At 40.3% G+C, this 13,484-nt stretch overlaps 1 protein-coding gene across 2 annotated transcripts in view; it reads right to left on the reverse strand.

Annotated features, from left to right (window-relative positions):
* The window catches only part of phf20l1 (PHD finger protein 20 like 1), a 123,058-nt gene that overhangs the window by 21,099 nt on the left and 88,475 nt on the right, over nt 1–13,484 (reverse strand). For both annotated transcript variants that reach the window (XM_072570006.1, XM_072570005.1), the window contains 3 exons: nt 7,012–7,190; nt 3,106–3,205; nt 411–606 (listed from right to left, as the gene is read on the reverse strand). In XM_072570006.1, coding sequence (XP_072426107.1) covers nt 411–606; nt 3,106–3,205; nt 7,012–7,190 — 475 coding nt within the window. The remainder of the gene's footprint in view (nt 1–410; nt 607–3,105; nt 3,206–7,011; nt 7,191–13,484) is intronic.

Raw genomic sequence — 13,484 nt, forward strand, 5'->3', positions numbered from 1 at the left:
AACCATTGTTGATTGTTGGAAAAACCTATGCAATTCAATAATGCTATCTTTACCCAGTCTGGCATATATGTGAACCCAGACCCACACCCTCTGGGCAATTAGGGATGGACAATAAAAAAAAAATCTGAATTTAATTGCTAGCGGGTTTGGTGCACAAATTAGACATAGTGAGGTGGTAACCTCAGCCTAAAACCAACAAACAGGTCATCAATCATAATTACAGAATAAAAGAACCATTTCTACATTCACTATACATTTTCTGTAGTTCTAGCATTGTTTCACTGCGCAACATTATTTGAACTGGTTTGGGCTTTATTTCAATATTAAACTCGTGCCGTGCAAAGTCAGTGTTAGGAGCAAATTGATACTACAGCAAAACAAATCTGCTGTTTGTGCCTAAAAATACTCACTGGAGAATGTTGATTTTCAGTTGAAGCCCATGGAGCACCTCAGCCACACTATACACATCAGCCAGGAGTTGGTGAGTTGATACTATTTTCTTAGCATTCTGCTGGGAGTAATTCTCCTTCAGAAAGGACAGCCCATACATCTGCCCATTTTTTAGCCATTCCTTGTCGTAGCAATATTTGTCATTCCATCTCTGACCTCCAGGAATAAAGAACATTGCATTTATATAACACCTTGCTAATATTCTCAGAATGCTTCAAAGCAATTCGTAATCAAAGAGGACCTTGAAAAGTATGCAGAAAGCATTTACAGGAATGTTACAAGGTACTGGGAACTTCAGATATATAGAGACATGTGAGAAGCTGGAATTATTCTCCCTGAGCACTATAAGTGAGAGGAAGATTTACTAGAAGTCTTCAAAACTATGAAGCATTCTGATCAGTAAATAAAGAGAACTGGCAGATTGTACTGAAAATAAAAGAGAAGCTGAGACATTTTATAATATATATGCATTGTAATGATCTGGAATGTCTAATCGAAAAGAAAAGAGAGGCAGGTTTAATGGTAATATTAAAAGTCAAATTTGTAGGAGTAGAGAAAGGACTTGGGCCTAAGTGGATACCTTCTTCAAAGAAAGGGCACAGACACAATGAGCTGAATGACAATAGTTCAGCCTCAGCTGGAGTACTGCCTCTAGTTCTGTGAGCTGCCATTGGAGTGAGTGCAGAAAGCATTTACAAAAATGGTTCTAGGGACGAAGGACTCTAGTTTTAAAGACAAAGTTAAGAGGTGCTCTGACACTGCACTCAAAATCATGAGGGACGTGGATAAAGTAGACAGAAACTTTCCCAACCCTGAAAGGATCAAGAACGACAAGACTTAGATTAAAACAATTAGCAATGGCAGCGCAAATGATATGAGGAAAAAGCTTTTGCATGCAGAGTGGTCAGATCTGAAATGCCTGAAAGTGAGGACAAAGCAGCCCATCCGAAACCCTAACTCATATTTGTATTAGCTCTAGTTCCAATAACTTGATTGCTATCTTTGCATATCCCCCATATTCAATTGGCTTGAACCCATCCAAAATTGTGTATCCTAAACTACACCAAGTCCTGTTCCTTGTCACATCTGCGCTTGTTGATGCACATTGATCTAGCTCCCAAAGGTTCAAGTTTGAAATTTTCATTCTCATATTCAAACATCACCATAGTCTCACCTCTCCCTGCCTCCAAGCTTTGTCCAAAACAGCAACACTTGGGAATGAAGTATAAAAGTTGGCAGCTCTTTACAACTGTACAGGGCATTGATGATATCACACCAAGCTCATTGCATTCAATTTGACACTCTTTATTTAATAAAGGACAAAGTTGCATCAGGCGCATTTAAGACAATTCAATTGGCTGATACCTGGGGTGAAAAGTTTGTCTTACAAGGACAGATCAAGCCTTTACCCATTGCTGACTAGAACAATTAGACATCATTTAAAACATAAAAGATTTTGAGGAAGCTTGACAGCTGAGAACGTTTCTCCAGTGGGCGAGTCTAGAAATTTAGGTACGGTTTCACAAAAAGGAACTTTCTACTTAAAACAGAGTTGAGGAAGACTTTTTTCTCTGAGAGAGATATTAAGCCTTTGGAATTCACTACAACAGAGTAGGAAAAGCTGGGCCACTGAATATATCAAAAAATGAGAAACATATCAAAAGATATGAAGGATCTGCAGACAAGTAAAAACAGATCAGTCACAATCTTACAAATGCTGGACGGGATTTTGGGGTTGAATGGCCTATTCCTGCTGCTATTTATGATAATCTTAATTTTTGTTCCTTCAATGCTGACTCACTGACCTCGCCCTGCCATTGTCTGCACCAAATCCGAATAATTTCCTCCATAAAATTCTCTACCTCTTTTTCAGTGTATAGTGTCACTGACTCAAGATCAAAATTGACTTAACCAGACCTGGTCCATCTAAAGGACGTTTAAAATCACCGAACAAGTCTAGAAAATTGAAATTTTCAACAGAGAAGAAACTGACACTGATATTTTTGAAACTGTAACTTCTTTAGGAAATCAAAATTGTGAAAACCTTTACAATAAGAATGATATTCCAAAGCAAAATACTGCCAATGCTGTAAATCTAAACAGAAAATGCTGGAAATACTGAGATCAGGCTGCATCTGTGGAGAGACAAATACAGCTGATATTTCAGACCTATGACTGTTTATCAGAACAAAATATTAATTTCTCACAGATGCAGCCTGAATTTCCTGAGCATTTTCAGGATTTTCTGGATAACTAAATAATTTTACAGAGTGGTTCAGAGAGGAAACTTGGTTGACTGCATATGTAGGCATTCAAAGCGATCTTACCATGAGCACCAGTCTTTGAGGTATATAAACATTTATCCAGTACAATAGGAACAAATTTAAACAGGTTTTCAAGCATATTGTAACTGCATGTCCAAACCAATTGCATAAACAAGACAGGACTATTTTGAGGAACAGTGTTAACATTTGTTGAAAAGTAGATTGAACGTGAAATGTTTTCTTTGTTTCTTAACAGGTGCTGAGTTTCTCCTGAACTTGTTTTTATTTCAGATTTCTAGCATCTGCAGTACTTTGCTTTTGTTTAACTTTTATTTAAGTTGCACTGACAGCTTGAATCAGGTATTAGCAGGTAACCCATGGCAGGAGGTACCTGGAGGATCCTGGCAGAAGTAGCAGATATACTGGTCTGGAATGCTGTCTTCCAATAAACCCAGACAGATGCTGTGCTGCCAGCAAAGGCACTCTTCACACTTCAGTGGGCAGGAGACAGAAGGAGAAAAGGGAAAGAAAACAAAAATTATTAACGTCAAATAATAATACATGAGACTCCACGAGTGACTCAAGGTTTTCAAAAAGGCAATATATTATTTTATTCCTAGTTTATGCTCTCAAACTCAGTGCTACATCACCTTCTGACTATTTTCTGTGCAGGACTCTTAGAAAATGCTGACACAAACCTTAGAATACCACAAGATCTGAAAGACAGCACCAAAAGAAATGCTTTCCTTTATTGGTCAGAGCATTTAGTATACGAGGTGGGAGGTCACGTTGTGGCTGTACAGGACATTGGTTAGGCCACTGTTGGAATAGTGCACATAATTCTGGTCTTCCGCCAAGAGGAAGGCTGCTGTGAAACTTGAAAGAGTTTAGAAAAGATTTACAAGCATGTTGCCAGGATTGGAGGGTTTAACCTACAGGGAGAGGCTGAATACGCAACGGCTGTTTTCCCTGGAGCATCAGAGGCTGAGGGGTGACCTTATAGAGGTTTATAAAACCATGTGGGGCATTGGTAGAATAAATACACAAGGTCTTTTCCCTGTGGTGAGGATGTCGAGAACTAGAGGGCATAGGTTTAGGGTGAGAGGGGAAAGATATAAAAGAGACCTAAGGGGCAACCTTTTCACACAGACTGTGGTGTATGTATGGAATGAACTGCCAGAGGAAGTGGTGGAGGCTGGTACAATTGCAACATTTATAAGGCATCTGGATGGGTATATGAATCGAAAGGGTTTAGATGTACATGGACCAAATGGGACTAGATTCATTGAGGATATCATTGGCACGGACGAATTGGACCAAAGAGTCTGTTTCCATGCAGTATATCTCTATGACTAAACAATTATAGAACAAACATATTGCAAGATTAGAGAGAAACAGCAGGGAAGGAGAGTAATTGGAAAGCTCTTTCAAAGGGCAGACAATGGCAAAGTGGGCTGAAATGTTTTCCCTGTACTGAATTTATATTCTTTTAGTACTACATATTGTAAGTACAATGCCTTGCAAATTTTAAAACTTGCAGATAATGGAATTTATGAAATGTTGTGCTTCAAATATGTGGCATGCCTGGCTCTAAATAAACAAATATCTAAAAGCCTTAAATAAACTTCTGTCCATCTTCACAATATAAAAGCCAAATACAGAGGATACGACAAGTCTGAAATAATTTCATAAAATGCTCAAGTCCCAAAATTATGAAATGTTTACAGTATAGAAGGAAGCCAAGAGGCCTGGCATGTCCATGCTTGTGAACGTGCAATACAGTCAGTTCTATATCTTCACTATTTCCCCGAGGTCATGAAAAATGTTTGTCTTCATGTAATTAACTAATTTTCTTTCAAATATTACGATTCAGTTGGTCGCTAACACACTCTGCATGGTTCGTCACACTCGAACATCCATTGCGTAAAATCAATTTAAGACAAATTCGTTGTCTGGACCACCCAGACAAAAGAAACACCGTCTCTGTATCTAGTCTGTCCAGACCTGTCAGAACTTTACTTATTTCAATGAGATCACCTCTCATTCTTCTAAACCTCAGTGAATATAGCTCAGTCAACTCAACTTCGCCTCATGTGACACACCTGCCATCTCAGAAATCTGGTGAACCTTCAGTGCACTCATTCTACGGCAAGCATATCTCTTCCTAGGTAAGGAATACTGTTGAAATGGTATACATAAAATCCCAAAAGGCATTCAATAAACAACAGAATTGAGAGAAAGGGGAATAAATGGGATAGTAGTAATAAGGATACAAAAATTGGCTGATAGATAGTAGCATAGATGTTTCCTGTCAAAGTTACTATCTATGCTACTTAACTATGTGATCTGCCTGTAATGCTCACAAGACAATGCTTTTCACTGTGCCTCGGTACACGTGACAATAACTTCAATTCAATAGGGAGTAATAATTAATGGCGTTTTTTTGGCTGGAGAAACTTATGTAGAAGCTTCCCAGGCATCGGTACTGGGTCCATTGCTTTTGCAATTTATATTAATAACATAGATCTTGGCATGCAGGGGACAATTTCAAATTATACAAAACTTGGAAGGACTGTTAACGTGAGTTTAAAACTTCAAAAATACATTAAGTGATGGAGTGAGCAGACACCTGGTTCATGTGGAGAAGTGTGAGGTGACACATTTTGATCAAAAGAATATGGAGAGACAGCATAAAATAAAGGATTGTACTCAAAAAGGTATGCAGCAGTAGAGAAACCTGGGTACAAATGTGTAGGTAATTAAAGGTGGCAAGATAGCAATATCAATAAAACATGCAATATTCTAGGCTTCAGAAATAGAGGCACAAAGTACAAGAACAGGTAGGTTATACACTAGTTAGATCATATCTGAGTACTGTGCACAGTTCTAAGTGCCACACTTTAGGAAGAACATGAAGATACTGCCAAAGAGGTTTATAAGATTGGTTCCACCAATGAGAAATTTCAGTAATGAGGAAAAGCTTGGAAAAGTTGGGACTGTTTTCCTTGAAGAGGGAAAGGCTAAGAGGGGATTTGATAGAAGTTTTCAAAATCATGACAGGCCTGGATGTAGAAACGGTTATTGCTTTCAAACAGATCTAGAACTGGAAATGCAGGCTTGAAGTAATGTGCTAAAGGGGCAAAGAAAAGAAACTTTCTCATACAATAAATGGTTTGGGTCTTGAATGGACTACCAAATGTGGCAAAAACAGATTCCACAAAGGCATTGAAAAGGTCATTATTTAAATAGAAATAACGTTCAGTGTTATGAGTAAGGTAAAGATAAAGATGATGTAGTCACAGAGGACCATAGCACTGCACTCACATTAGAGAGAGAAAACTGCTGGTGGTTTAACTAGAGTGTGACTAAACCTCAGGTGAGGGGAGGGATTGAGAAGGAGAGTCCGTTCATGGCATGCTCAGCAAGTGTGCACTGAACATCTACTGTTTGCATTGTGATGATGATGCCCCTTTAACAAGGTTCTCCTTGGCTTTCTTTCAAGAGGGGTTGTAAAGGCAGAGGTTCCAATATGTCTGGAAATGGCTGCTCTAGAACAATGGCTGGGGTGTGACCAGTTCTTCCAATTAAGGTATTTATTTTTAGTTTGGGTTATTTTTTTGCAGGCAGTCAGAAAACCACTGGTAGCAGAGAAGTGAAAAGAGGTTCTGTACTTCAACAGATGTTTCTTGTCTGAGCGTTCTCTCTGAAACCTCTCCTGCCTGGAAGAACCTGTGTTTGAATTTGCCTTTTGCCAAGGGGTGTGTTTATGGGATGTTATAGAGATTGGAACAGCTTTGTTAAGTTGCGATGCCATGTCAATTGGGTTATTCTAAATTTAGTTTTCTTTTGTTCATGTTTCATTCATAAATAGATTCTGTTTCGTTTAAAGCTGAGTGGTTTGCCCTGCTGCATCACTCCTGTAAAATCCATTTACATTTACCGAAAAGAAAAGTAAAAGTTAGGGTCTGGGTCACCTTTTAAAACATTTTGAGGTGGTCTAGCCTGGTCCGTAACAGCATCACTCTGCATCACAAACCAGCTGACCAGCCAACTGAGCTAGCTGACAAGGGGATGGCAAGTAGCACTAAATCATGATGCTTACTCAAAGAGTTAGTGGAGGCATAATGGGCTGCGTAACAGTTCTGTGATTGTGCTTCAAAAGATATTGAAAGATGCGCTTTGCATACATGGTACACCTAAAATCCAATTAGCAGCTTGGTCTTGAAATGGCGAGGTGCCAAAACATAACACTTACACATTAAAAATGAACAAAAACATGTTAAACTATTTTGACTACCTGAATCATAAACCCATTTTCTTCATCCATTCCACAGACACATCGCACTGTTGCATTGCTTTCATCTTCCTCTTGAGATTCCTCTGGGTTGGTTGAGATATCCAGATCCTGACTGTAATCTTCACTCATCAATGCACTTTCCGTTGAGGAACCATCAAAGAACTCTTCATCAGAAAGAGCTGATATAAAAAAAAGTGTGCCGTTAAATTACCTTGAAGTATTGACAGTGTTAAAAATCTTTACAAATTTCAACCCAATTTAGACACAACCTGCCTAATTTCAAGCAAAGGATAGCATAAGAAAAAAAAATTACAAATGGGAAAGAAAGATCAACAATCCAGTCCCTTTCTCACATATGCAGGGGAGGGAGGTGGTGGTATTGTCATTTGACCAGAACACCAAGCTAAGGCTTTAGGGAATGTTGATCGAATCCTATCAAGACAGACAGTGAAATTTGAATGAATAACTATGTGGAATTTCAAGTTAGCATAATGGTTACCATGTAGGACTGCTACTTTACAACAATGTAAATAACACATTATTGTAAAAACCCATTGGGTTCAAGGAAAGGAAGAAAATCCACTAGCCTACATGTGACTCCAGAGCCACAGCAATGTGTTTGGTTTAATTGTCCTCTAAAATAGCTCTCAAAAGTCTGTCAGTTCAAGTAGTGATTAATAGCAAACATCCCTGATTATTAAGCACAGGTTTACTTAGAGTCATAGAGACTACAGCATGGAAACAGACCTTTCGGTTCAAACTGTCCATGCTGACCCAGATATCCCAACCCAATCTAGTCCCACCTGCCAACACCTGGCCCATATCTCTCCAAACCCTTCCTATTCATATACCCATCCAAATGCCTCAAATGTTTCAATTGTACCAGCCTCCACCACTTCCTCTGGCAACTCATTCCAAACACGTACCACCCTTTGTGTGAAAATGTTGCCCCGTAGGTCTCTCTTATATCTCTCCCCTCTCGCCCTAAACCTATGCCCTCTAGTTCTGGACTCCCCCACCCCAGGGAAAAGACTTTGCCTATTTACCCTATTTATGCCCCTCAATTTTGTAAATCTCAACAAGGTCACCCCTCAGCCTCCAACGCTCCAGGGAAAACAGCCCCAGTTTGTTCAACCTCTCCCTATAGCTCAAATCCTCCACCCCTGACAACATCCTTGTAAATCTTTTCTGAACCCTTTCAAGTTACACAACATCCTTCCTATAGGAAGGAGATCAGAATTGCACGCGATATTCCAACAGTGGCTTAACCAATATCCTGTACTGCCGCAACATGACCTCCCAACTCCTGTACTCAATACTCTGACCAATAAAGGAAAGCAGACCAAACGCCTTCTTTACTATCCTATCTACCTGCAACTCCACTTTCAAGGAGCTATGAACCTGCATTCTTTGTTCAGCAACACTCCCTAGGACCTTACCATTAAGTGTAGAAGTCCTGTGAAGATTTGCTTTCCCAAAATGTAGCACCGCGCATTTATCTGAATTAAACTCCATCTGCCACTTCTTAAGCCCATTGGCCCATCTGGTCCAGATCCTGTTGTAATCTGAGGTAACCCTCTTCGCTGTCCACTACACCTCTAATTTTGGTGTCATCTGCAAACTTACTAACTGTACCTCTTATGCTCGCATCCAAATCATTTATGTAAATGACAAAAAGTAGAGGGCCCAGCACCAATCCTTGTGGCACTCCACTGGTCACAGGCCTCCAGTCTGAAAAACAACCCATCACCATCCTCTGTCTTCTACCTTTGAGCCAGTTCTGTATCCAAATGGTTAGATCCCCCTGTATTCCGTGAGATCTAACCTTGCTAATCAGTCTCCCACAGGGAACCTTGTTAAACACCTTACTGAATTCCATACAGATCACATCTATTGCTCTGCCCTCATCAATCCTCGTTGTAACTTCCTCAAAAAACTCAATCAAGTTTGTGAGACATGATTTTGCAAACACAAAACCATGTTGATTATCCTTATTCAGTCTTTGCCTTTCCAAATACATGTACATCCTGTCCCTCGGGATTCCCTCCAACAACTTGCCCATCACCAAGGTCAGGCTCACTGGTCTATAGTTCCCTGGCTTGTCCTTACCACCCTTCTTAAACAGTGGCACCACATTAGCCGATGACAATGCAATAGTCATGATAGAAGAAACACAAATATGGAGAAATTGGAAATCAGCAAAATGTGGATGCTGGAAATCTGAAATAAAAGCAATTATGCTGAAATAAAAACTCAGCACCTTCGGCAACATATGTATAGAGAGAAATTACATGTTAGGTCTAAGGCTTTCCAGAACTGAGTAAAGTGAGAATGCTTTAAGCAAGGGTGGCTGGGATAAGGAGAAAGGGAAGGCCTATGAAGGGTGAAAAACAGGAGAGATCGAGTGACTCAAAAAGTTAGTCCTGGGAGGCCAAAGTGAGGCTAGGAAAAGAAACAAACAAACAATTACTGACAGCAACTGTGCTGCTGGCTGAAAAAAAAGAACAAGTAAAGAATATAGAACAAAACTTTACAAACTGAAATTGCTGAACTTAATAGAGTCCAAAGGCTTTAAAATGCCTAGTTGAAAGATGAGATAGTGATCCCTTTTTCTAATTCACTGATGGGATGAGGGCGTCACTGACGAGGCCAGCATTTACTGCTCAATCATAATAGCCCAGAGGGGCAGTTAAGACTCAACCACATTTCTATGGGTCTGGAGTCAGATGTAGGCCAGACCAGATGGGGATGGCAGATTTCCTTCCCTTAAGGATATTAGTGAACCGGATGAGTATATGTTCCAGACAAACGACAATGGATTCGTGGTCGTTAGATTTTAATTCCAGATTTTTATTGAATGCATAGTCCATGGCATTACCTGGGTACCTGGATTAATAGTCCATTGATAATACCACTAGGCCATCACTCTTTCTGAAGCTTTACGCTCAGCTTCACTGGAACAATGCAGTACACAGAGGACAGAAATGCTAGTACATGCATCATGATAGAATAGTATGCAGCAAATAATTTGGCAAGAAAATAGAATAAGATAGTTTATTGCGAAGGTATTTGAAACCACAAACTTTCGAAAGGTCGCTCATTCTTCAGGTAGCTACCTGAGGCAGGCACCTCCACATCACGAGTAAACATTGAACAAGCTTGGATTGTAACTGCTGGAGTTTATAAGAGTGGGAAACATAGAAGATCCAGAGGGGGTCTTGACAGGTTAGATGTAGGAAAGATGTTTTACCTTATGGAAGGATCTAGGTCACTGCTTAGAAGTAAGGGATCATTCTGTTAATTCAGAAATCCTTTCTCAGAGAGGGTTTTTGAGACTCTTTAGAACTCTGTTGATACAGTGTCTTGAACATTTTTAAGACAGCAGTGGTGAGATTTTTGATAAAGAACGGGTCAAAGATTATTAGTGGCATGCAGGAATATGGCATACTCAGATCGGCTGGATGGGGGCAGGGGTGGGGGCGGAAGGGAGGCAGGCATGGGGGCAAACAATGGTGGGGGCGCTGGACAGGAGGGCGGATGGGGTGTGGTGGGGGCAGATCTCACATGCAGTGTGCTGCTATCTAGTCTCCTGAACGGGAAGCGGACTTAGCAAGTGCTTGCTGTGTCAATCCCATAGAACTGATGGGGGGTGGGGGTAGGCTTCAGCAATACTACAGGTCCCTTACACACAAGTGTGTGTCTGATCAGAAACAAACCCTGAGACAGAGAGGGGGAGCAAGGCAGGCAGAGTGAGGAAAAAGGAAACTTCAGAAAACTCCAAGCCCCAGAGTAGAGGCATTGAATCAATTAACTGAATAGTCAATTATCCGAATGAATTGCTGCCTGCCTATCTCGTTCGGATAATTGAGTTTCCTCGGTACATAGCTCACAGCTTGGCGATCTGGCCAGTTTCAGGCTGAATTTGATGGGCTCGATCCTTTCAATACAAAAATATAAATATCTGAGTCAGTATAGAGAGACAGTGTAGAGTTATGCTCCTTATTTAAAATGTCTTGTCTGCTACACATGGAGAGTCAAACAATAGCAGACAGCATCCAAACTTGCAGGTTGTCTGGAAAGGAAGAGATTTGGAGGATCTAAGAGAGGGATAGAGAGTGTGTGCGCAAGTGAGTGAGAGTGAATAAGCAACCTAAGGGACCCTAGTTAGCTTCTCAGCTGCTGATACAGTTCTGCTAGGGAAATGCATTTCCATCAGGCAGTGACATGGTATTCAGGCACATCTGTAATGTGGTGAGTGAACTCTGAATTAGCATGGTTCATTTAGCCCCTTTTAGATTATTCAGTGAATCAGTTTAAAAATAACCAGCAGCAAAGCTGTAATTTTGAACAAGATCAAAAGACAGTTTATTACATAACTGCTCCTGAAAGTTGGTAAGTAAAAACTTGATACATTGAGATAATATATAAAAATAAAAGATTAAAAGTAAATACAGATAACAGATATTTATAAATATGAAAGTCAGGTCAGCCCTTTAATGTTTCAGGCTTTACTTGCTTGAAAGATTTGAATACAAAGTCAGAATTCAGCAGCTACACTGATGTCTAAAGAGGAGTAGGTGAATGTTTCCTCCACAGATGGACTGAGAAGCAGCTATTCTACAAGGACTTGATTTAATTTTTTGTGGTACTGCATGTTTTGGCCTTTGGTAATCTGGTTCAATGTTGGAGAACTTAGCTGGTTCCCTTTTTTTCTCCTCTCTCTGATGCTGTCATAAGATGGTTGCTATGTGAACTTAATGAATCAATTAGGCCAGAATTCCCTTTGGGGCTTCTTCCACATTCCTGCTTGTTTCAGAAGTTTTGAATTTACACACCTTCAAGGACCCATCATGTTATGGAAGGGTTAATCAAGTTCTAAATGACACATCAACCTGTCTGCCTCTTTTGCTGAAGCTGAATCAGCAAGAATTAACTATGTGACTTCTTTTTGATGCTGTGGTTACTTTAAAAAATTAAAACAGCTGTCATTATAAAACATAGAATAATCGCAGTACAGAGTCATGATAGGCAGTGATTCAAACATAATTGTGTATTCCAATTGTAACTCAACTAGATCAGCTGGAAAGCTATGGATATTAGTATGCTCGCTGAGCTGGAAGGTTTGTTTTCAGATGTTTCATCATCATACCGGTATGCCTCCAGTGAAGCACTTGTGTTAGTGATCCGCTTTCTACTTATGCGTTTAGGTTTCATTGGGTTGGTGATATCATTTCCAGTTCTTTTTCTTAGAGTGTGGTAAATGGCGTCCAAGTCGATGCGTTTGTTGATAGAGTTCTGGTTGGAATACAATGCTTCTAGGAATTCTCATGCATGTCTCTGTTTAGCTTGTCCTAAGATGGATGCATTGTCCCAGACGAAGTGGTGTCTGTCCTCAACTGTATGTAAGGACACCATTTCCACTGGGACAACACATCCATCTTAGGACAAGCCAAACAGAGACATGCACAAGAATTCCCAGAAGCATGGCATTCCAACCGGAACTCTAATAACAAACACATCGACTTGGACCCCATTTACCACCCTCTGAGAAAAAGACCAGGAAATGACGCCACAACAGCAAATAACACCACTGCAGCAAATGACATCACCAACCCAAGGAAACCTAAACAAACAGAAAGCGGGTCACTAACACCAGTGCTTCACCGAAGGCTCACTGATGATGTTACCTAGTATGCTGATGATGAAACGTCTGAAAACTAATCTTCCAGTTCAGCAAGCAAACGTACATCCAGAACCTCAACCTGAGCTACAAATCTTCTCAAAACTCACTTTGCAAAGGTGTTAGCTATCCTAAAACCAAGGTCCCATTGTCCAAGAAATTAGCTTTTAATCATTCATTTTTTGTAGTTGCATATTCCAGTTGATTCCCATAATTCCCTTGTCAATAGGGCATCGTGGAAGGTCGTTCACATTGGTCCCCATCAGATTAAATAGACTGATTCTTAATCTCAGAGCATGGTGCTGGGAAAGTACAGCAGGTCAGCCAGCATCCGAGGAGGAGAATCAACGTTTCGGGCAAAAGAATCATTAAGAAGGAATGATTCTTAATCTGTAGAACTTAGAGCAGATTGGACTGCATGTTCCGTTAGGTGGTGTCTCCTGCTATGCAGGATTGCTTCCTTTACTTCCCTTCTCTGCTGCCAACGTACCTCATCATTCAGGTGTTTACACTCAGTGCATGATGGACAAGTTGTTATCATTTTGTAAGAATGGCAGCATTCTCCTCACAATCATCAATGCCATTGCTGCCACGCTTCACGGAGGATTTCGGAGTGCCCCAGAGCATTTTCTTCACCCTCCCATAAGAGGTGTGACAATTTGAATGTGGGGTAAAAAGCACCTGGTGTGATTGGGTTTATATATTATTAACATGCAGCCAGACCTAACTGTAATACATCAGTGTGTTAACGTCAACTGCTCTACATACTTTGCTGATTTGCAGAGGTCAAACC

The sequence above is a fragment of the Chiloscyllium punctatum genome, chromosome 5 (genome assembly GCF_047496795.1).
Source record: "Chiloscyllium punctatum isolate Juve2018m chromosome 5, sChiPun1.3, whole genome shotgun sequence".
NCBI classification, from domain to species: domain Eukaryota; kingdom Metazoa; phylum Chordata; class Chondrichthyes; order Orectolobiformes; family Hemiscylliidae; genus Chiloscyllium; species Chiloscyllium punctatum.